Raw genomic sequence first — 23,522 nt, 5'->3', positions numbered from 1 at the left:
TAGGATGACTATAATAAGAGAGAAAAAAAATTAGAAGGGTGTAGGTTGACTTTAATAAGAAAGAGAAAAAATTAGAGAGGTGCAGAATGACTTTATGAAGAAAGAGAAAATATTAAAATAATATTAATTAAGGTTAAAATGGTAATTTTTGGAGGTGCAGGATGAAAGCTTGGAGGTGTAGGATGAAACACATCTTATAGAGTGACAAAAATGTTAGCCAGGCCAGAGGGAGAGACACCTTAACACGAACAAAAGAAACCGGTCTATTATTCGAAGTTATAAAATAAATAATAATATATTAAAATATAAAAATGCTAGCAAGGTTCTTGAATGAGAAGAACAACTATTAATATGAAAAAAAAAGCATGTTCGTAATGTGTCTTCGAATACACATATAAGAAAATTATCATAACACATAATGTTATCATAGAACATCGGACATAGTTAGGTCAAATAAACGTGTTGCCTTGTCTATCCACTTTGGGAACAAAATTGGTGGTATTGTTCGATTCTTTTTATTGTTGTTCTTTTCATGTTTAAACATATTAATTTTTGCTTTAATTTTTTTTCTTGTATTGGTTCTGTTAATTTTTCTGAAAGAGGAAAATTGTGCATATTTTTAATTAGTTAATATGAGGACAAACTACTAGGAAAATAAATGTTTTTTACAAATTAGTTTCTGTTTAAATTAATTTTAACTTGTAAATGACTGAATATTTCTTTATCAACATAAAGTATTGTAATTTGAAATAAATTTCCATAAAAATTGAAATCTTTCAATAATTAACGGAAAGTAACTTAGGAAAGAAATTAAAACATAGTATAATTTTTAATTAACAAGAATTAACATTTTCGTTAAATAGAATGGTAAAATTAAGTAGAAAGAATAGCCATGTTATTTTCAGTGGTAGTTCTCTTTTATCTTAAAATATATATATAATATTTTATAAATTACAAAATGAAAAGAATATAAATATTGGTGAGTAAGTTGGTTGGTTTTGAGCATTATTAGATTGTGGTTAGAGGACACGTTGGGTATTTTATGTAATAAAATATCTAACACTGATGAGAATAGAATAACAGGTATTTTAGGTTTTACGTACCAGCAAATTATGGCCTACGTCATTGTCTAAATGAAAACGATGCATTTATGTCATCATGAAAATAAAAACAATAAATTAAAATTCTGGAAGAGATATAATATGAAAAACTGTTTTTTAACATTACTTTTTTAATAATTTTTTTATAACATATACATAATAGTTTGTGATTGATTCGTTTTAAATATTTTTTAAACATAAATTTAAATAGACTAATAAAATGATAATACGTATCTCGTTATCAAAAGTATTATCAAAATATCATTATTCGAATAAAATTTGATGGAAAACAGAAGATGTTGAAAGGAATAATGTTGGTGTTGTTTATTTTGTACATATAGTTAATGGAATTATTATACACGCGAATGTTTAAAGAATATATGTTTGATTTTAGAAATAAATAAAAAAAAATAGAGAATCTTTGGCGTGAGATGTTGGATTGCAATGATTGGGTTACACTTCCAATCAAAACCTGATCGCACCCAACATGCCTACAACAAAGCCAAACCATAGATAACTACTAAGCAACACCAATCTTTTCAATTACTATTTATTTTTTTCCTCTTCTGTTTTGTGTCATTTCATTGTGAATGAACGCAAGAAGCATCACTCAAAGACTGGTTACAATAAGTGAAAATGAATTGTTCTCGTTGAATTTATTAGGTTTTATTAAGGGTGGAGATGCACTGGACACAGTAGTAATGAGACCTCAAATCAACATTTGACATTATTCTCAATCTAAAAGTTTTAAACAAAAATTAATAGGTTTTTAATTTTATATAATATTTTATTATTTTATTTGTATTTAATATAAAATTTAAGTTTACACTTGAATTTTTAATAAATTTTTATTTATAACAAATAATGTATGAGTATTGGAATGTGTTGAAGGTAAAGGTGAAGAGGTGTGTAGTGATAGAAGGAGTAGGTCTGTAATGTGTGTGAGGAGTGTGATTGTCGAAAGTACTTCCAATGTTAGAGAACGCTGAAATTTGCATTGTCTATGATTTGTTTATTTGCATTGTTTAGTTTTTTTAGTTAGAGTTTTTAAGATGGTTTTGACTTCATGAGTTATGTAAAAATATTTTGTGACTAAAATTGAATTGAGTCATTTTTATTAACTTATTATCGTGGTTTATGTCCAGTAGATCGATATTACAAAATAATAAATATATAACATCAAAGTAAGATGAGTACTTAATTCATCTGTATAAATCAAATCATAAATATTTGAATGAAAATACAGATAAATATTTAATAAATAAAAGTATAGATAATTATAATTGATCACATTCAACTTTAATAAAAAAGAATTTAACTATTTATATAATATTATAATATAACTCTAATAACATCTAAACATATAATTTATAATAAAAGCATCTTTTTAGCCTCATGAGATTGTATTCTTATTTTATTACTACTTATTTACTTCTCGACTCAATGTTAAAAACGGAAACACAAGATCTCTATATATAAAAAATTCACCAGCACTTAGCCCCAACCCTAGACGCTTAGTTGTAGAGGTTTACTTCTATGAAAGATCTTTTACTTTCTGTTTTACTTTGAGTATTCAATACCATTTTCTTATTGTTTAATTTATGCATCGTCTTTGACTTTTTCTCTTAATCTCCTTTAATGTATAACCACCACTTTCTCCTGGCTCGAATGCAAAAAGTCATATTGCATCGTCCTTTAATTCTTTAAAAAATTATTATAAATCATAAAAGAATCATTAATTTCTTTTTTTTTTCTTCTTAGTACCTTTGATTTGTTAAAAGAAGATATCAACTGTATTTTAAGTGTCAAAATCATATGTCAAATTAAATAATCTAGACACTTATGAACTTTAGAAGTCACTTGTAAAAGTATATTTATCATGAAGTTTTGATTCACTCAATGGTAAATCATCTCTTTAGATATTTATAAAATTAACTTCGCTTAACGAAATTATTATTGACTCACCCAGCGACTAAGTATCAATTAGGTATGAAAGTAAAACTTAATAGATTCACTTAACAAAATTAATCTCGATAACAATCTAAGACTTTCTAAACTTTTATCAAATGAAATTTTCTCAGAAAGCAATTTATTTGTCCGACGATTCAAATATCTGAAAGCCTTTGTCAAAGTCTTAACCAAGGAGTAAACAACTTGAATGGATTTTGAAATTTAAAATTTTGCTCAACTAATGAATGACTCATTTAATAGATTTACATAATTTAAGAAAACTCAACAGATAAATCACATAAACTAATTAGTCTATTTGAACAATCATTCACCTTTCTCAAGTGAAAAATGCTATATATAGTTCAAAAATACCTTATATTAGAGCATTTGACTATACTGATATATCAAAATCATTCAACAACTCACTAAACCACAAAATCTTCTTTTAATCTATCCTTTTTTATTCAATATCCAAAAATTTTATCCCTTATTCGAAATAAGGTTATCATAACAAGTATTACTCAAACACACATAAAATACATAAATCACATTAACCCGTTATCAACATAATCTCATCAATGTTCATCAATATTAATTACTAAATCCACATAATGCTCTTACAATTATCAAAACTGATAATCTTGATAAAATAATGTAATTTGAAAACTAAACTAGCTTCTCTCACTTAGTCTAAGTCTCTTTTACTTTAACAAAACTTTAAGAATTTTCATTTTGAGATGATAGCATACATGTATATAGAAAACTTAAATCAATAATCTGAATATATAAAAAAACAAAAATTCATCTTTAGTCTTTTTGAACCACAAGTATAGTCCTAAAACATATGTATGCAAAACTTTTGAAACATGACTCAAAAGAAGAAATAAATATGAATTTACTCTAAAGAAAATGTTGCACCAAAACATTCATGGTATTATATGATCTGAAAAAAAAAATAACAAAGTAGCTAAAACACTTAGAAAAAATTGTGAAAAAAAAAATGAAATAGTTTAAAAAAAGATAACATATTTGTAATATAAAACTTAACTAAAAAATTTTTATACTTATAAATTCTGAATTTTAATAGTAAAATATATAAACTCCACTTATAAAATTATAAAAGACCACTTATTTATTTTATAGGTTTTTAGATCTCTTAATTTTTTATAATGTTTTATTTTATAGTATAATATCTTCTTCTTTAAAATTTGTTCCTTATATATTTATATCTTTAAACTCGATTTATATTTTATATTAATATTTCTATCTATTTATATTTATTTTATATTTATATTCGAATATCTATCTATATATATTTTGTATTCTAATACATTGATCTTGTGGACCTAATATATCTTATATTCAAATCCCCTATCCACTGTGATTTGATTTATTTTAATCTCTATCTTATGGAATTAGTTCTCTGTATGTTTATCTTATATATTTTAACATCTTAACCTTTTTGTACCAATTTTATCTTAGTCTAATACTGTCGTTTATCTTATATATGTATTTGTTTTTAATTGACTTGTACAATATTGATTAATAATTAAATATATGTGAATGATCAATCTCTATATAAAAAATAACTTAATATATAAATAGCTTAAAAAAAAAGGTTTAATACCTCTCTTAATCCTAGTATTTGTGTGAATTCGGTCCTCAAGTTTTGAATTGTCTCAATTGGATCATAATTTTTGTAAAAATGCACACATTTTATCCCAACCGTTAACTGATCTCAAACGGCGTTAAGTTTAGGTGACGTGGTCGTTGAGGCAATCAGAACATGTTGAATTTTTAGGGTTTCTTTCTCTCTCCTGTTTATCCATGACTTCTTCCGTTGCTATCTCTTCTGACCTCTCTTTTCACCGTTGCGTTTGACCCGTCCATATATGCTTTTTTCATGAAAAAGATGGTTTGTTGTTAGTTTATTTATAGCCGTGGTGGCTCTCCAACAATTACCTCTTTATCCAATGGCGGCATTCTTCAAAGGCGATTTGCAAGAAGAGATTTACATAGAACAACCTCCCATATTTGTTGCTCAGGGCGAGTCTTAGCAGATATTTTCACCAAGTCTTTATGAATTATTTTAGTAACAAGCTTGGCAGCTTGAGGGGGAATGTTAGATATATTATATTTAGTTTATATTTATCTCTTATCTTTAGTTAGTTAGTTTATATTTCTTATTTAGTTTGTTTATATTTCTTATTTGTATTTTAGGCTTAACCCATATTTATTCTATTATAAATAGAGAACCCTATGTGTGGATTTAACACAAGGGAGATTTCCTCTCATCTCTTTCATTATTTCACAGTAATTTAGTAATACTTGGACCTCTGATTCATGGTTGGATTCAAGAACCACACCACAGTGATTTTTTCAATGATTCATATTGCTAGTTACTTGAGTCAAAACATAGTGCATCATGAATCAAAAGATACCGGTAACAATGGATCACGTATCGAGTCTTGATATCGGGCAATCCACACATGTCCAATCATGCAAAATTACCCTTTAGTTATCCATTGGTGGATGTGAGTGGAGGGTGTTAGGATGTCTCACATTAACTAGGAATATAGCCAAAGCACTCCTAGCTCTTGAGATAACTTTTGGGTTTAGGATATGCCCAAACTATTTCCAATAAATTGCAACTACCCTGTGGAAGTCAATCCAAAAAGAGGACTAGAAAGTACAGAAATTCAAATTCAAACAAATTTGAACAGGACTTTTCCAATAGGCCATAAGGCATGGCAAATTTCTACCTCCCCCAGTCCCTCACCTTAAAAGTTTTGGCCCAAAATATATGTTTCAGGAAGTGAAACAGGGGGAAAAAACAACCAACTCAGCAACTTACCAAAGAATTGTATCATAGTTCTTTCCTGGTGGACGTTGACTCTGAACAAAATTTTCCCGTTTAAATGAAACTATAGTAAACAGATCAATTTGCTCTGGAGAAGAATGTTTCTTTGAAATCTCCTTCGTATCAACACTTCACAAGGCAGTAACTCTGTTGCCTGAATCATCAGGATGATCCTTGTCCTGAAGTTTGGAGGCTTTCACAGGTTTATTCCCAGAAGAGCTCAATCTAGCAGATTTTCTGAGATTCCAATATGCATCCTGAACTCGATCTAGCACATTGAGCAAAAAAAAAAAAAATCAATTAAGAAAATTATTGGTACTACCCAATTGGCAAGTTCAAAAGTAAAATAAGGAGTTTAAACTTAATACTACCTTTTGCTAAATTATGAATAAGATATTGACATCATTGAAAACAACTTATCTAACTTCCTGATAAGTATCCAATACTGACACCAGAAACAAAAATCAGAGCATCTTTACACCCTCTTATTTCCTTGAGAGTGCGTTAACTCAATTCCTAATATAACTTTTTTAAACTAACTGTTTCATTCTATGCTGATTTTAAATCATAAAAGTTACTTACTAGAGAAGTATACTGCCTATTAGCCACTTGTCAAGTTGCATATACAATTCTACAAGGAGAATATAGCTTGAGTTGGTTTAAGTAACATAATTGTTAAACCCTATTCAATTCATAAATTGAGGCCGTAAGGAAATATTTTATGTTTCCATAGACTGTTTTCACTAATAACTATAAATAAGAAAACATTAATTTATTGTTTATGACAGAACAACATCAATTATAATTTCAAGAGTTACACATTAGAATTATGTTATGTTCGGCATACATTTAGGGTAAGAAAGAAACATATCCAGAACAAAGCTGAATTTTAAGTTACAAAAAATAGCATTAGGCAATAGAAATTAAAATAGATAAGAATCTTACCAGAATCAATGTCAATTCCAAGAATGCTCCGGCAGCAAAACTTCTGTGCTGTGAGGGAAAAGCAATGAGCATAAAATGCAAATAGTTATTTACTTTACAGCAATATTCAGACTAATAGCCATTTGAATGATAGCTTACTTGAAGGCATAAATCATTGAAACAAAAAAAAATGAAGGAAACAGGGAGAAAATTACCAATCTGTATAGTGATTATCCCGTTGTTGCAGCCAATATCAAGACACTCCTTCCCTTCAAACCATTCCTTTCTTAACACTTTCAATCGAGGATCTTCATCCGTGCCTTGATCAATCTGAAACAAGATCAAATTAACAAAACATCAANCATGGACAACCTTAAACTCAANAAAACGCTAACGAATAAACTTGAAGAAGAATACTCGATATCCGTAGTAACTCCTGTAGTTTCCGTATGGGAAAACTTGCTTCCGCTTTTTACTGTTCTGTTTTTGGGTTTCCATTGAATCGCCTCCGTCTCTTCTTCTCTTTTCTATGCTTTTCCCTCACGCCTGCAATAAAACCCTCCTCTATGATTTGGGGTTTAGAGGGTTGGAATTCTATAATGAACATTCAAAATTGATATTTCCTTCTTCTTAATTTACTTTCATAGAATCATGCCAGAGAGTGAAAAAATTAAAGTAAAAAGTATAATAAAAATTAACATTTAAATATAAATAAGTAAAACTCGTTTATTTTTTTATGATGTACGAAAATTAAAAGAAAAAAAAAACTAACCAACATTACCACCTTATTTTATTGTTATTGTAGGTTAGGAGATTTTTTTCTTTTGTGTATTAATTTATCTTTACCTTAGTTAAAACAAAGGAATGAAAATAAAAGAAAGTTGAGAAAATATAAATACGTAAAAAGTGAAATTAAATATTTAACTATTTGGTATTATAAAACAAAACAATTTTTTTAATACTTTTTTTTTGTAAAATAATAATTATATTATTATATAAAAGTAAATTTCTTTGATCTCTTCTTTTAATTAAAAAATTTTATTCTTTAATAAATTTTTATTTATTTATTTATTTCATGAAACAAATAATTATTATTTTCAAATTAATTATGTTTTAAATGAATGGTTGCATAATTTTTTAATATTATTTCTAAAAAATTATGTATTTATATTTTAAACTGTATTATTTTTTAATCATTTACTTATATTTATAATAAAAAATTAAAATGATAAAATTATACATATTTTAAAGTAATAAAATATAAATATGTGGAAACGTATATGTTTCACTAGTAAAAAATAAAGAATTTAAAAGACAAAGAAATAAGTGAAAATTGGTATCTTAAAATTACACCACTTTATAATTTGTAAAGATTAAAAAAAATCAAAATAAAATGTTATCTTTTAACATGTATTCTTTAATTTTAATGAAAAAACAATTTTATCATTTGAACATGATATATATGAAATGCTGTGAATATATGATTTCAAATTCTCTTATGCCAATTAAAAATGAAAGTTCATTATTTTGATTCCACATTTTAATCTTTTTGTTTTTATTTTTAAAACCGTATATCATAAATATTCACGGCAGTTTAAAGATATAAATAATAAATTACATTTGTTTAGCCTTGAGAGGCTTAAATGAAAGGAGCCCTGAAGGGAATTTTTTTAAATCATAGTAGTTTAATTCAATTCTTTTTTAAGACACGAGTTGATTATTTTTTTTTTTAAATCATATCTAAACTTTCTTGTTTTTTAAAAATTTGAAAAAGATTTCCTTCTAAAAATAATTATATCTAAAACTATAGCTGTCAAAATAGATTAGGATCCTTGGGCGAATATGACCCATCATAGGTTCAAACCGAGTTGGGTTTGAAAAAAATAAATTATTTTTATATGGACCAATTTATAACTCGTTCACCCGGATTGAACCTGTAGTAAGCTCCCAACCCATCTAGTTTAATTTTATGTACACTATGATATTGTGATCGAGCGGTTACAATATCATATCGATTGGTTTAGTTAGATCCAATGCTTGCCAAGCTAAATTCAACGATATTGGACCACAAATGGACCAGCATTTTTATGATTGGGCTAACAATCCGGCGAAGAATAACATGAGTCAGGAATATTTGATTGAAGATATAAAGAATATCTTGTTAAATATATAGATAAGCATATCATAATCAAACCAACCAGATTTTCCAAGTAAGATTGTTTATATTTTACTCTCTTTATATCTTATTGGGCTTATGTGAGTTTAAGATTATGAGACAAACTATAAATAGAGAGTCAGGGCTGTAAGCCAGGTACATTCCATTCATACTCAATTCACTCTCTACAAAAACCCTACTCACCTTTCACTGATATTTAGAGTTATTCAATTATGAACCAAGGTTCTTCCATCACACGCCTAACTTGAGCGTCGGAATGTCGGTCCAGTCAATCCAAGGGTCAGAAAGCGACAAAGCCGCGTCCGTCGGGTTAGTCTCTCGATCCCACAAAATTTATACTGAAACGTGTCTGACTTATGGTCCTAGTTCTCTATTTATAGTCTGTCTCATGAATCTTAAACTGACATAAGCCCAATAAAATATAGACAGAGTAAAATATAAATAACCTTACTTGAAAATCTGATTGGTTTGATTATGATTTGCTTTTATATATATATATATATATATATATATATATATATATATATATATATATATATATATATATATATATATATATATATATATANTATATATATATATATATATATATATATATATATATATATATATATATATATATATATATATATATATATATATAACTAGATATTCTTTATATATATTTAACTATATATACACAAATTAAGAATATCTATATATTTAACTATATATATATTAGTCCAATCATAGAAATGCTGATCCATTTGCAATCCAATATCGTTAAACTTGGCTTGGCAAGCGTTGGATCTAACTAAACCGATCGATATGATATTGTATCATTCGGTCACAATATCATATTGTATATTTATTATTTTGTGTTTTAATATTATTAGTAAATTTTTTTTATTATTATAAATAAAAATAAAGAAAAAGATATTTAAAAAAAACAAAATATTATAAATTCATCTATCCAAACCTAAAAAATATCAATATTATAAACTTATTTATTCGTTTATTAAGTTTGTTTTTAAGATTATATTCAAATTATATATTAATTTTTTATTTTCAATTATCTATCCAGTTTAACATGTAAAATAAAATTATTTAAATTTAAATTATAAAAAAATAGTAATTTTTTTTATTTAAAAAAATTGTAATTAGGAGACCGGATTTGAAAACTCTCTGGTAAATGCCAATCCGTGCGGGTAGTCCGTTTTCACATCACTGCCTAAAACTATATATTCAGTTCTGAAAATAATCTCCTGTAAAGCGGATTTGCTTCCGTTGGTTGGAAAGCGGAACCAAACAGTTTGAATCGATGGCGAAGGAGAAGATACAGAAGATCAGCAGAAAAAGAGGAAGAGAAGAGGAGAAAGACAGACTGAGTGACTTGCCTGATGCTGTTCTGCAACACATCATGAATTTCATGAACACAAGAGATGTCGTTCGAACCTGTGTCTTGTCTAAACGATGGAAGAACCTCTGGAAACATGTCACCACTCTATCTTTCTCTTCCTTGGGAAAGGTTCTCTTTTACAACAAGTTTGTACCTAAATTTCTGGCAAAACGAGATGCTTCTACTTCCCTAATCGATCTCAACATTGAGGTTTACGGTATCAATGCGCCAAAACTCCTCACGCGGATAGCAAGATATGCTGCACAGCACAATGCCCAGCACTTGAAGATCACCACACAGTACAATTTCAGAGGCACGCCCACTTCTTTTTTTCCTTTGATGTTTTCCTGTCACTCTTTGACATCTCTTGTTTTTGGCTGTGTCCGTGCTCCTCTGATAGAACTTCCAAAATCCCTGCTTATACCAACCCTAAAAACCTTGCATCTATTTAATGTTAGATTCGACGCCATTGATCATCACTGCGTTGAACCTTTTTCAGCCTGTAGCGTGTTGAATACTTTGACCTTGAAAGGCTACTCCTTTTGCAATGATGCAGACACCTTCTGCATAACTAATTCTAGCCTTTCCATTTTGAAGATCAGTAATTCGTTTCAGTACAACTTCTACCCGCGCAATAACTATAAACACAAACTTATACTTTCTACTTCGAATCTTGCTTCGATTACAATAGGGGACAACATCATCTTCAGTGATGACCAACTCAGCTCTACGTGTGATCTTCCCTTTCTTGAAGAAGTTAACATTAAGATTTTTTCTTCTCCCATGAAGTATTCAGTTGTAGCAGGGTGGTTGCAAGTGCTCTCCCATGCAAAAAGATTGACACTCACCTTTGAGATCCTTTATGTAATTTGCTTTCATGCGTTTATGACGTTTTTGTTTTGGCAGTACTTGGATTACAAATTATTCTGTAATGGGTCTAACTATTCAGTTTGATTGTGTAGGATGTACAAAATCTTGATACGATGGAAATTCAATCTCCATGCTTTGTTCGATTGGAGTCGTTGAAGATAGTAATATTGACTCCACAAAGAGTATTCGACGAAGAAGTGAACATAATGGTACGACACTTGCTTCAGAACTCGACAATCACCACAGTTGCTGTCTGTCGTGAATCACACATAAACCACTACCACAAAATTATCAAAATGTTGTTATAAAAAAAAATTGTTAAAATAACATTTTTCATTCCACAAAATTGGAACGTATCCCATGCTGCACTGCTGAAATGATTTTACTTTCTTATTTTTTTCTTTCTGCTGAAATGAACGTATTCTGTTGTTATTCTCTCATTTCTATCGTTTCTGGAACTGTTTTGTAATTTGACTTTCGTACATGAAAAGTTTAAGAAATCGTACAGTGTTTTTGTTCTTTTAATGTAGGTGGGGTGTTTCTATATTTATGTTTCGCTTTTAACATATGAAATTTAAAAGAATATGTTCTTGAGTGATGCAGAAACAAAATCTGCAATAGGGACATTACAAAATCTGCAATAGTACTTTATCTAAATTCTTAATCATTTGACTATTGATTAAAAATATTTGTAGAACTCTAGAAAAAATATCATTTTTTTTTTGTTTTATTTATCATTATATTTATTATTTGATTAAATTATTTATTTAACAATATCTTTTATTCAAAATTACAAACACGTCATTATAATAGAAATTATGATAATTAAAACAAATCTTTTATGATACCAATACGAATAAATAATTATTATATTACAGATAGATTATATATATTATCGTCTTAACTATATAAATAGATATTATTTATAAATTTATATTTATAGATTATATACATGTCAGTATTATGGTTGAGTTAACTCGATTTGAAATATTTATAATATTTAATATTATCTTAAATTATGAATAAAAAATTGTTTGTTATTATTATTTATTACTGTTATTATTGCAGACTATATCTAGTATTTAAATTGATTTTGGAGAATGTAATAACTAGTTTCCTAACGTAAATTTGTAAATCCTGAGTTACCAGTATATCCCGTTGTGTAATTATTTTTTTCTTTTAATTGTAAAAGAAAAAAAATTCTTTCTTGCTCTATCCTTCAAATGAATAATTGAAATTGATTTTCGGGTGAAATATATACGATGTTATCCCAAAATTTAATATGATATCGAAAATTTCGTTCACATTGCAGAATTGATTGTTACGATAAGAACTAATAATATACTAATTATTGTTATTATTATTGTCCTTACCATAATTCTTATCATAATTATCTCTGTTATTTTCGTAACTATTGCCATTCCTAATAAATATTATAGCAGCCATATAAGTTCCAACGGAATTAATAGATTCAACTTCAGTCCAAATTTTTTTAAAAATCAGATTTTATTCTAATCGGATGAAACCAATCTTGAATTGGCAAAACAAATATGTTAAAAAGGTTGACGAAAAACTTGTTTTTATTAACGGATTTATTATCTTTTATTAAACTTAAATATATATTTAATCTGTTTGTATTTATATATCTTACTGGAGAAATTTTAATTTTAATTTTATAAATTTATTTGTATTATTTTGTCATATATTGATGTTGATTCGTGTATTGTATTATTATATTAAATATTATATTGTATTTTTTATAAATTGGCTCGATCTAATTGAACCTTGAAACCGCATACTAATAACATTGATGATAACGATAATAAGTTATAACAATTCATAATTACGGTAACAACAACAAGCCTAATTACAATGATAATTTAGTCACATGTTGCAATTGTAATTCAATGATAAATATTAATAATTTTTTTATTTATAAAATAAAATAAAAGAGAAAAAGAAAGAATATTAATGGGAAGAATGCAATGAATTTTCTGACTCAAATTTAATAGCTCACATAAGTAAAAAAAAGTTTTAATTCATGGTGTTTATTTATTTATTAATAAAGTGATAAAAAAAACCGTTCTTCTTTTAATAAAAAAATATTTAGATTATAAAAACACAAAACTAATAACAAAATATAAACAAATATAAGTTGTTTCATTTTTTTTTTCTAGAATCTGTTCAACATTATAATATCTCTTAATAAAATCATAATTATTTACAAGACGAAATTAAGTTTAATTTATGGGTTTATAAACTTTAGATTAGTCTTTGGACATCAAATCCATTATCGAATTAATTTCTGAATACAGAGACTCCAACCTCAAGTCTAAGTTTTTGAGATATAAAGGCTAAAAAAGTCTATTAAACCCATTATGGATACTTCTTTGCCAAACTTTTCCGCTTATTCTAACTAATTATTTTCTTTTATCAGTTTTAAATTTGGTATCCGTCTCTTTGCACGTAAGTGTTTTAGCTTTCACTCTATTGCTCCACTTTCTTTTATATCATCTTTAAGACCAATATAATAATTTATTACCTCATTTATTTTACCTACAAAATAAACAATTTGGTTTTGTTTTAGCTAACCAATAAACAATTCCCAAACATGTTGAGCTTTATTTAAATTAACATTTAAGGTGAACTCTTAATAAAACTCAATTAGTCACTTTAAAGTATGTCATTTTTTTAAAGCTGATATATCGATTTTTAACTCAAGCAATGACTTGTTCTCAATCGAGCCTGTATGTCATTTTTTTTTTTAAATAGGCTATGGTATGCTCCTAGCTGAGTTAATATGATGGTTTTTAAATCAAATTATAACTTATTCTCACCCAAGCTGATATAACTATTTTTAAGTCAATCTATAACATGTTCTCGAGTTGGTATGTCACTTTTTAAATCAAACTATGATATGTTTCCAATCAAACTAGTATGTCGATTTTAAGTCATTTCCAATCCAACTGGCAAGTCGATTTTTAAATCAGGCGATGACCTACTCCCAACTAAGGTAGTTTCCAAAAAAAATATTATTTCGTACCAATATATATTTATTTGTAACATTATGTTTAAAAATAATTTTTAATAAAATTATTATAAGTAGACATTAATAGAGACAACAATAAAAAAAATTAACAAAAAAAGACAATTAAATGAAACTTAAAATTTCATGCAAAGTGCATAAACTCCTCGTCTACAATGGACTTGTTTCATACCCGTCTATGGACTGAACACTTTACTGTTTTGGTGAATGGATCAATCTTAAAAAGTCAATCACTTTCACATTTTAATGTAATTTTGTCCAAACAAAAAAACATTCAACAAAAATTAAAATTGTTTTAAATATGTTTAACATGGGAGGACTATCCTACTAAAACGATTTTTTCAAACATTAATTAGATATAACACTTAAATTAGACACTATAAAAATGAATTTCAATTTGACTCAATTCGATTCAATTTTGTTAAAAAAAAAATATTCAACGAAAAAGAAATTGTTTTAAATATTTTTAGCATGGAAGGATTATCCTACTAAAACCATTTTTTCAAACATTAACAAGATATAACACTTAAATTAAACACATTAAAATGGATTACAATTCATAAGCGAATTCGATTTATTGCAAATTCAAATCAAGTAACTCACCAAGAATCCTTTGTTAAATTTTTTATCATTTTTTCATAAATCTTGTACTTAATTATAAATTACTAATTAATATAGGTTGACAACTTGATTTTTTAAATACTAAATATTATTGAATAATATCTAAATAGTTTAGATGATTAATTTATTTATTGCCAGGTTAACATTTTAATTTATTATTTTTATAACAATTTTTAATAAACTATATGAAGAATTTTATTCTACCCGAAATGAGTCAAACCCACTAACTACTTTTAACTCCAAAAAAAAAAGTCAAATTAAGTTAACACAATAGTAGCAGATTTGTAGTTTAATCCGGAGTGAACCAAGCCGTTTGACACCCCTATCCTAGTGGAGAAGATTCTTTCTAAAATTCTACAGTTTGTCCAACCACTTTTCACTTTAACTGCTCTCTAAACCGCCTAGTAATTTCTTTAACTCATTTCAGATTAGTTAAATTAAAATGCTAAAAGATTTGTAGAGACATTCATCAATTCCTGTATTTACACTTAACTAGTTTAAATAATGAGTTACTACAAGTGCAACTATCCACAGATATATGCCAAAAAAGGTTTATCAAGCTACTAAGCATAAAGAAATTACGATTATTTCTCATACTATGCGAAATGGCGCAGGGGATATTTTTGCCATAAAAGATTTCAAACCAAAGACCCCCATATAATCGTACCACATCTCAACTCCGTAGTTTCGGACTTCTAAGATCATATTCATTGGTACGAATGAAATATTAAGAGGGGGCGAAAAATGCTTTAACATACACAGCACAAATCTTTAACCATACATTTCGGATTATAAACTACATTATAATCATTTGAATACATTTGCCTACAGTCGCATACTCAAGGTAAATGCTACTGGTACTTTGATAGCATTCCAGCAATGCAATCTACTCATCAATTCTGAGTGCACTTGAGGGTGCTGCCTCCCTGTGTTCACATTTTCCATTTACTCAACCTGGTAAGTACTTGATACATCAGAATTTTACAAGAACATATCAAACAATATAAGTTTGGCTACATATGTCTGAAACACCAACCTCACGGAAATGCACGGTGCCTGGGAATAATCTTCACAATCCCTGCAAAATATTATTTTATATTTCAATATAATTTTGTTCGTTGCTTGTACCACAAGATGGAGATCTTGAATTACGAAGATTTAATATAGAGAATAAGCTTGCATATGAAATCTGCAAGTTCATAGTTTCCATTCACCACATGAATGCACTTTATCTGACACAGTTGGTCTATGGCTAAATCAAGGAACACAAATTATTCAGGAACAAAAAGAAGCATTTAGACTGAACTAGAACAAAGGGGGAGAGGGGTCATAGAAGTTCCAAAGTAGTCATAGAAGTTCCAATGGAAACCTCAAATGTCATCTAATTAAGAATGGAATTCAGTTCAATTGAAACCAAATCTTGTTTAGGCTATGAAAATTAGCTGTTCCTTCAGATAGATGGCCCCTTTGCAGAGATTTTTGTTGGGAGACTCGTACACACAAGTACCAAAAATAATGGAAATAGGTTATGTCCATTGATTAAAAAAATTAATTTGGCACCTTACAGAAATGATGGATAGGATCAAAGAATAAAGATATGTATGTTCCTCGATAGACCTTCACCAACCAACATTCAAATTACATGCATCTCTAGTTTCAAGCAAGTTACCAAGCTCTCCTAGTCCTAAAGCAATGGAAATTCAATGCAAATCTTCCCTCTTTTAAACTTGATCACAATCAAAGCCCACCAAACAAACCTTTCCACAAATTTTAGAACACCAGAGGATCATATAATAATTTGTATCATATATACAAGAATATGGTGTCTTGGGAGCTTTGAGTTGAAGTTAGCAAACTGCTAGACAAAAAAACCCATATCAACACCACAAGCTATTCAAACTTTACTGGTAGATGACATTTTTCATGAGTTCAACAATAAATAGAACAAATACAGTTGTAGCTGTAATTCAAAAATTTGATTACCATTTGGGCCAGCAAGACGATTCAAGAGTCTTAAATTGAAGCACCAGTACTAAGTAGTCTTGTCTCCTGTTGAAGTCAGTGACTACTTCCATTAACATATGAATCACATTGACACATCAGCTCAGTGATACTGGTATGTATGGCAGTGGCAATATTTACATGATGCATTCTCTCACCTAGTCTCTGCGTGTGGTTATGCTGAATTATTTATCAGAAGTAGCAGCATCATGGAGTCTGCCAAATTTCATCCTTCAGTCAATATTGATTGGAAAAAGAAGTCCTGCAAAAATAAAAATCACGAACAGGTAATTGAGCAATCCAATTGCACAGTTAAACTCAACAGCTACCACAGCAACATGAAATATACATCAGTTTAAATAAGACTATTGTTCACTTCATCCCAGGAATGACAGTATAAATTAACCTAGGAGAGTGACAAATTTGTGCTACCTACAAGCACAGCAGTGTTTCATGAGCATCATAGATGTATTATTAAAATGAATTGACGCCATATAATTTGTAAATGTCTACAAAAATAAAAGATAATCTGAAGCAGGAAACATCTTTATTCCAACTACTGTTAACTATGTCCAATTATTCCAACAATGCCATTCCAGTCTTTCAACTACTGCCAATTCTATAAAACTACAATTTTTTACAGTGGCAGGATATTGTAGTGTTTCTCCTTTGTTTTTTCAATAACTTTAAGAGTTCAAGAGAAAATGAGAAGTTCCAAATGATGATGAAGCACAAATCTTGATTGATGTTTAGTTACAACATCCTCTTATTCATATAAGTTATAAATAGATGCCAAGGCACCGACAACTACCTTTGCTAACCCAAAAGAGATCATTATTTCAGTGATCCTTCAGCCATAATGTTTGCTTCAGTATCAGAATAACTTACACTTTCGATAACCTGGTGAATAACAAGAAAGTGCAACTAACAATCATGAAAGGATCATGTGATCACGAGGAAGTTGAATGAAATACTTGACATGAAAACGATTGATAAAGATGAAACTCTTTCAGATCATATAACTCTTTCTCATGCTAAGAAATTTTACGTATGGATGATTCCTAACATTATGTGTGGGCATTTAAAATTGCAATGTACCATTTTGATTATATACAATAAATATAATCAGGAAAAAAATAAATGAGAAGCAAAGACTAAAATACTGTTATCAAAGATATCAAAATAAAAGAAACAGAAAATACATTTGCAATTTATAATATTGACAAACAATTTTCAAGTTTTAAAACAAACTCTGTTGCCACATATATCATCAAGTAACATATTGGAGTAACTCGGCTACTTCACACATTAATTTTACATGAAAACATTAATACATAATATTGCTGTGTGCCAAATTTGACATCTATGTACAGCACAGGGGCCAAGCCTGGGAAGTCTGTTTAATACCGCACAATCATTTGTAGTCACCTCAGGAAAGAAGCAAACTAAATGGCCTCAAAAGAGGAGCTATGCAATCTGTCGGTTTTCTAGCACATCGGCAGTCTCCACGAATGCACTTCAAATATTGTTGACCTAACACTTGAGAAAAGATGTATAGAATCTTCTTTAAAGCTTCATACTGGAAATACAACAAAATACAAATGGTCAAGGATAAGTATTACTCAATAAATGTCACGGCATAGAAAGAAAAAAGATAGATAATCACCATATTTGGCATTCATTTAGAAGAAGACATGTGCTGCAGAGATGACATCAAGCTACTTGAAGGGCCAATTTTACTGCCTTGCCCGTGTCCAGGGTTAGAAGCTTCAGCAGACAAAGATAGCTTCAAGGAGTTCCTTATAGAAGTACTAGCAGGAGAGAATGAAGCAGCGGGTATATTTGCTTCTCCATAAATCTACAAAAAATAATTGAATAGTAATTGCTAAACAGTGACCGGTTCAATTTTAGATATAAGAGTATGCAATCACAGAATTGTGAACAAAGCCAAAAAAGTGAAAATCTATAAGATGGCTTACATTTTTGTCAAGTGGATTCTCATAGCTCACATTTTTACCCCCTGGTGATTTAAACTGGATTTTAACACCAGAACCAGCAGCATCGCCTGCTCTATTCCGCTCCATAACATGCCCTGAATATATATTAAGACATGCCAATCAGGTAATAATAAAAAAACAAAAGTAGAAATCTAAATGCTAAATTGTCCATAATCCTAGACTTAATAAAGTAAAGTTCTCATTGACATACATAAAAGGATTCAACCAACCTTGATGATGGTCAATATCCATTGGGATTGCTCGACTGTTACTTGCTCCTGGAACTGGCTGTGATATGACATAATATAAATTAGTTAGGAGACAGGAAGCTTGTAGTTGCAAAACCATCATTGACCCTCTTCCTCTGCCTCAAATACAGGAAGAACATGTCCCAAAATTCAAATGCTTACAGATAGTGGAGGGAGCACTGCACTCTTTTGAGATTGCTGGTACTTTAAAATGGTCCAATCAAAAACATAATCAAATTCATAGCCTGACAAACAAAGAAAAGTATAATCATAACGTAGCCATATTTAGTTAGTATTTTATAAATAAGTATTAACGCTTACGCTTTGTATCACAAAGTAATACATAAAAAATCAATATCAATGTCAGCCATTTTAGTTTTCTTATTTCCTATCCCTCTCTCTACATCTAAAACCTTATAATTTCAACAATTTCCTCGTATTTTAGTTTAGCAAAAAATAATACCCTTTCCCCTTGGTCTCCTAGTAAGACATCTTGTTGAATCCCAACTAAATTGTAACAATATGTCCAAGACCAAGAATACTTTTTCAAAAGCATATCAACACAATTGCGCAATTTATTCAATTTTATATTACGCAAAATATTAAAATAATGCTCACCTTCTCGAGAAAATAGGTCCCGAAATAGGCGCTTTAAGAATCCATAATCAGGTCGCTGATCAAATGTCAATGAGTGGCAGTAATGGAAGTACGAAGCAAACTCTACTGGATGAGTTTTGCAAAGTACCTTAGGAAAATAACAAACAAATAAGCATACCATTATATTTGGGGAGGGGAGGCGGGTTGTTCTTCACAAGACTGATAGTCCAAATTTACCTCAATAGGAGTTGAAACTTTCTTCTGACATATTTTATCATACTTTTGTTTCTTCGTAGCAGCCTTTAGACCTTGCCAAGGAAGGCTAGACAGAAATATAGTAATTTAATAGTCAGGATTTTCATCATATCATTCCAATTATTAAAGATTACACACACAAAAAACACTTGTAGAAGAAAAGGAGAGCAGAATACTGTACCTTCCTCTGAGGTAATACAAAAGTACATATCCTAGAGATTCCAAATCATCCCGCCGACTTTGCTCTGCAAAATAAAAAATATAAAAAATGAAAAACAAAAGAAATTTATTTAGGCTGAAAAGTTTGATAAATTGTTCTAACTTCAAACTTACCAATCCCAAGATGAGTATTACAACTTGCATATCGGGCTGTGCCGGTTAAGTTTTTGTTCTCCCTGCATGTTTGTATTGTTAGTATAACTCCAGAGTATTTCCCGTGGATCAGAAGAAATAGGATACAGAGAAAAATAACAGAAATTTCCAAACGAAAAATATAATATCAATGTAAACCAACTAATACATAGGTTGGAATATCAAAATAATTTAAAACCACACAAAGGAAAATTACATGATATAAATGTTGAATCAAAAATCGATAAAAAAAAATGAGCTAAGTAACAGAGAATCCTATAAAAGCACCTGTAGGGGATGTGGCGATTGGTACCCGATTCCCGGTATCGTTTTGCAAGCCCAAAATCAATTATGTAAACCTGAAAAAGACAGTACGGTTATACATATATGGAACCTAAATAAATACCAACAAATAATTTAAGGTCAAGTTCGACGTGCTAAACAAGAAAAGAGCAATAATATGAGTAGTTACCTGGTTGGCCTTCCGACCAAGTCCCATGAGAAAGTTATCGGGTTTAATATCCCTATGCAGAAATCCTTTAGAATGCACATATTCTATCCTAGTGATCTGTCCAAAAGAAGAAAACAAAGAAGTCAATACTTAATATCAAATGTAATTAGAGTCATTCATATAAGAAAATGCAAGAAAGTAACTTCGTGGCAAATTTTCTAATCTACACCAATGTAAACTGCAATACTAACAGGAAAATGAAGAAAGTCTGACTGAAGGGTCAGGAAAGGAGGGCGGGAGTTCAATTCAGCTAAAACAGACAGGAAATTTATCGAGTCCATTTGAGGCAGAATAATGTTCAGATACTTTTGATTTAAAGATCCACTTTGGTTAATATGTGTAGGAACAAATTTTACCGTCAAAAGATTACAGACTAACTTACCATTTGATCAGCCAACATTAACACTGTCTTCAATGAAAACTTCCTTCCACAATACACAAAAAGATCTTCAAGACTCGGCCCAAGCAAGTCAAGAACAAGCACATTTTCCTCCCCGTCTATGCCAGACCATTTTATGTTCGGAATTCCACCTGCATGCAAAAGCGTGGCAACATCCAAATTGAATTCACCAACCTCCTGATACACTCCATCTCTAAATAACACCGATAAGAAAAAGGTTAAAATTGAAAAATGCATACTTCCTCCTTGAAGAATATTGTAGAGCTTTGCCTCGTAAAGAAGTTGCGGATGCTTCGTTTTTCTATTCTCCTGCAACACACGAGAGAACAATTGTGTATCCCAACACACAGTAAAATTCAATTTCAGCGGATTGAAAACCTAACTGGTAGCCGCCGTCAATCAAAACAACACATGTCAATTCATGCATGGTAATCAAACACATAAATTCGCCCATGCAACTTCAACCAGACAATAGTGCTTGCGAAATAGAATAGAGCCAGAAACAAACAGAAAATGCCCAAACAAATAACAATACGCAGAGTCTTACGATCTTGACGGCGACGATCTCGAAGGTGTCAACATGCGTCGCTGCAACAAAAAAGCGAAATCGAAAGCGAGAGATGAGAACAGAGAAACTTCTACTCAACGGTAATTATGAAATCAATAGGACAAGAGAGAAAGAGAGAGGACTAACCGAGGTAGATTTCGCCGAAGGATCCACTTCCGATCTTGCGGCCGAGCTTGTACTTGCGGCCAACGATGCGTTCCATGTTGAGAAGGTTCGAGAAGCGATTGAGAGTATGATTTGAGAATCGGAGTGGTTGCTGCTTGTCCCTTCGGAAGAGAAACCGAAGCCACACAGCAGATAGAAAGCAATAGGGCGGAAGGGTATTTGTAGACAAAATAAAGAACAGAGGAGGCAAGGGTATTTGTGTCTTTTGATTGAGTTATTGGCATGTTCGCGAGGATTGCCTAGGTGTTGTGGTGGCTTACTTTTATCTCCTTTTGACTGCTGAGTACTGTATCATACGTGGACGTGCTGCAGCTGCGCGAATACTACCTTTCCGTGGTGAGGTCACACTAACTTCTACCCTACCCTACCCCCCTCAAATTGTTTTATTCTAATTTGGATAATAGTTAATGTTTTAAGGATAATGATATATAGACTATTTTTTTTTATAATATTTGAACATCATTATATGTGTCATTGTATGATTGGTTTAAATGATATAATGATATTATCATGCACTGACATGTATGGTGATATTCAAATGTTGTCAAAAAAATGTTATTTAAGTATTTTTATCCATGTTTTAACGTTTTTTGGGTTATTTGTAATTTTTTTTGTTAGATTAATTTTATTGTGGTGTAGTTTATGTGCAGACTTTATTATAAAAATCAATTAATAAAACTTACCATTTTTTTATTCAGTACTAAATAATCTAAAATGGCTAAAAATTTGCATATTGTAATTTTTAGTTCGAATTAAGTGAGAATCAACTACAACTTTAAGACTCGTCTTCGCCAGATCTAAGTATGAAAAAGGTCATTCATTATCATAAAGATCTTGACTTAATAATATGTATTAAGAATTTATATATTTATGTATACAAGAAACTCCCATAACATTCGTGAGATACTTAAGGATTTGATTTTCTTCCTACATATAATAATATCAATATGTAAACACCGTCTCTTGAATTAGAGAACACGTGTTATGATGTAGTAATCTAAAATAAAGTTCGTGTTTCTACATCTCTTATGAAGTTGTCGTAAAAATGGAAAACGTGCTCATGTAACATGTGTCTAATTTCTTTTATTTTTTTTTTTTTAAAAAAACATGCTTTAGCCTTTGGTAAAAAAAAATGTAACATGTCTCTAATTTTAAAGATGTTAAAAAAACCAAATTTCCTAGAGTTTAATACATGTATACGATCCTTTTCAATAATATGTAATCAATTTTTGTGTGCATAAATAAATTATTATTTTTTCTAAAAATCATACATTTTGTAATGGATATATTTTTAAAGCAAATTTATACAGTTAAATTCCTTAGAATTCATTCCAGAATGAAGGAGGTGGATGAGGTTAAAATCTTAAAGGTTTTGCAAAAAAATAATAATAAATTGGGTTAAAGGCCCAGCTTAATTCGGGTTAGCCTAGCCCACAGGAACGCATCTAAAAAAACATAGAGACTTCAGAGAGAGAGAGAGAGAGAGAGAGAGAGAGAGAGAGAG

The 23,522-nt window shown here is 29.6% G+C and overlaps 3 protein-coding genes across 13 annotated transcripts; 1 reads left to right on the top strand and 2 right to left on the bottom strand.

Annotated features, from left to right (window-relative positions):
- Positions 1 to 5,384: 5,384 nt before the first annotated feature.
- LOC106769363 (probable RNA methyltransferase At5g51130) lies at positions 5,385 to 7,439 on the bottom strand. The gene is made up of 4 exons (XM_022784237.1): positions 7,252 to 7,439; positions 7,050 to 7,164; positions 6,856 to 6,903; positions 5,385 to 6,178 (listed from the first exon to the last, which is right to left on the bottom strand). The coding sequence occupies exons 1-4, from the start codon at positions 7,330 to 7,332 to the stop codon at positions 6,042 to 6,044; spliced, it is 381 nt and encodes a 126-aa protein (XP_022639958.1). The 5' UTR covers positions 7,333 to 7,439; the 3' UTR covers positions 5,385 to 6,041.
- Positions 7,440 to 10,310: 2,871 nt separating this feature from the next.
- Positions 10,311 to 17,318, top strand: LOC106766626 (F-box/FBD/LRR-repeat protein At1g78750-like). Its single transcript, XM_014651343.1, has 4 exons — positions 10,311 to 11,252; positions 11,351 to 11,467; positions 17,055 to 17,213; positions 17,313 to 17,318. Exons 1-4 carry the CDS (start codon positions 10,311 to 10,313, stop codon positions 17,316 to 17,318), a joined length of 1,224 nt encoding a protein of 407 aa, XP_014506829.1.
- On the bottom strand, positions 15,523 to 22,196 carry LOC106768640 (casein kinase 1-like protein 3). Of its 11 annotated transcripts, none has more exons than XR_002668921.1 (20): positions 21,980 to 22,196; positions 21,833 to 21,873; positions 21,525 to 21,594; positions 21,268 to 21,416; positions 20,847 to 20,942; positions 20,663 to 20,733; positions 20,357 to 20,418; positions 20,205 to 20,268; positions 20,006 to 20,090; positions 19,790 to 19,916; positions 19,334 to 19,416; positions 19,154 to 19,211; positions 18,906 to 19,018; positions 18,593 to 18,784; positions 18,334 to 18,505; positions 17,738 to 17,826; positions 17,085 to 17,188; positions 16,909 to 16,990; positions 15,962 to 16,003; positions 15,523 to 15,879 (listed from the first exon to the last, which is right to left on the bottom strand). XR_002668921.1 is itself a non-coding variant. In XM_014653889.2 (15 exons), exons 1-14 carry the CDS (start codon positions 22,053 to 22,055, stop codon positions 18,605 to 18,607), a joined length of 1,275 nt encoding a protein of 424 aa, XP_014509375.1. In that variant the 5' UTR covers positions 22,056 to 22,196; the 3' UTR covers positions 18,110 to 18,505; positions 18,593 to 18,604. The 11 variants fall into 11 exon arrangements, 1 of the variants encoding a protein (XP_014509375.1); XR_002668918.1 differs by having other exon boundaries at positions 16,909 to 16,974; XR_002668922.1 differs by having other exon boundaries at positions 15,523 to 15,851; positions 16,909 to 16,974.
- Between the last annotated feature and the right edge of the window lie 1,326 nt (positions 22,197 to 23,522).

The sequence above is a fragment of the Vigna radiata genome, chromosome 7 (genome assembly GCF_000741045.1).
Source record: "Vigna radiata var. radiata cultivar VC1973A chromosome 7, Vradiata_ver6, whole genome shotgun sequence".
NCBI lineage: Eukaryota > Viridiplantae > Streptophyta > Magnoliopsida > Fabales > Fabaceae > Vigna > Vigna radiata.
This window is presented reverse-complemented; position numbering and strand designations above follow the sequence as displayed.

What these genes read in the sequence shown, in the direction of transcription:
- LOC106769363 (XM_022784237.1), bottom strand. Translation starts at nt 7,332, where the DNA reads ATGGAAACCCAAAAACAGAACAGTAAAAAGCGGAAGCAAGTTTTCCCA. An exon ending in GATAATCACTATACAGATTG is followed by an intron (nt 6,904 to 7,049) that starts GTAATTTTCTCC and finishes TTTCCCTCACAG; the next exon opens with CACAGAAGTTTTGCTGCCGG. An exon ending in TGGAATTGACATTGATTCTG is followed by an intron (nt 6,179 to 6,855) that starts GTAAGATTCTTA and finishes TCAATGTGCTAG; the next exon opens with ATCGAGTTCAGGATGCATAT.
- LOC106766626 (XM_014651343.1), top strand. Translation starts at nt 10,311, where the DNA reads ATGGCGAAGGAGAAGATACAGAAGATCAGCAGAAAAAGAGGAAGAGAA. An exon ending in TCACCTTTGAGATCCTTTAT is followed by an intron (nt 11,253 to 11,350) that starts GTAATTTGCTTT and finishes TTGATTGTGTAG; the next exon opens with GATGTACAAAATCTTGATAC. An exon ending in ACGAAGAAGTGAACATAATG is followed by an intron (nt 11,468 to 17,054) that starts GTACGACACTTG and finishes TATGTATGGCAG; the next exon opens with TGGCAATATTTACATGATGC.
- LOC106768640 (XM_014653889.2), bottom strand. Translation starts at nt 22,055, where the DNA reads ATGGAACGCATCGTTGGCCGCAAGTACAAGCTCGGCCGCAAGATCGGA. An exon ending in AGATCGTCGCCGTCAAGATC is followed by an intron (nt 21,595 to 21,832) that starts GTAAGACTCTGC and finishes CGTGTGTTGCAG; the next exon opens with GAGAATAGAAAAACGAAGCA. An exon ending in TAATGTTGGCTGATCAAATG is followed by an intron (nt 20,943 to 21,267) that starts GTAAGTTAGTCT and finishes TCTTTTGGACAG; the next exon opens with ATCACTAGGATAGAATATGT.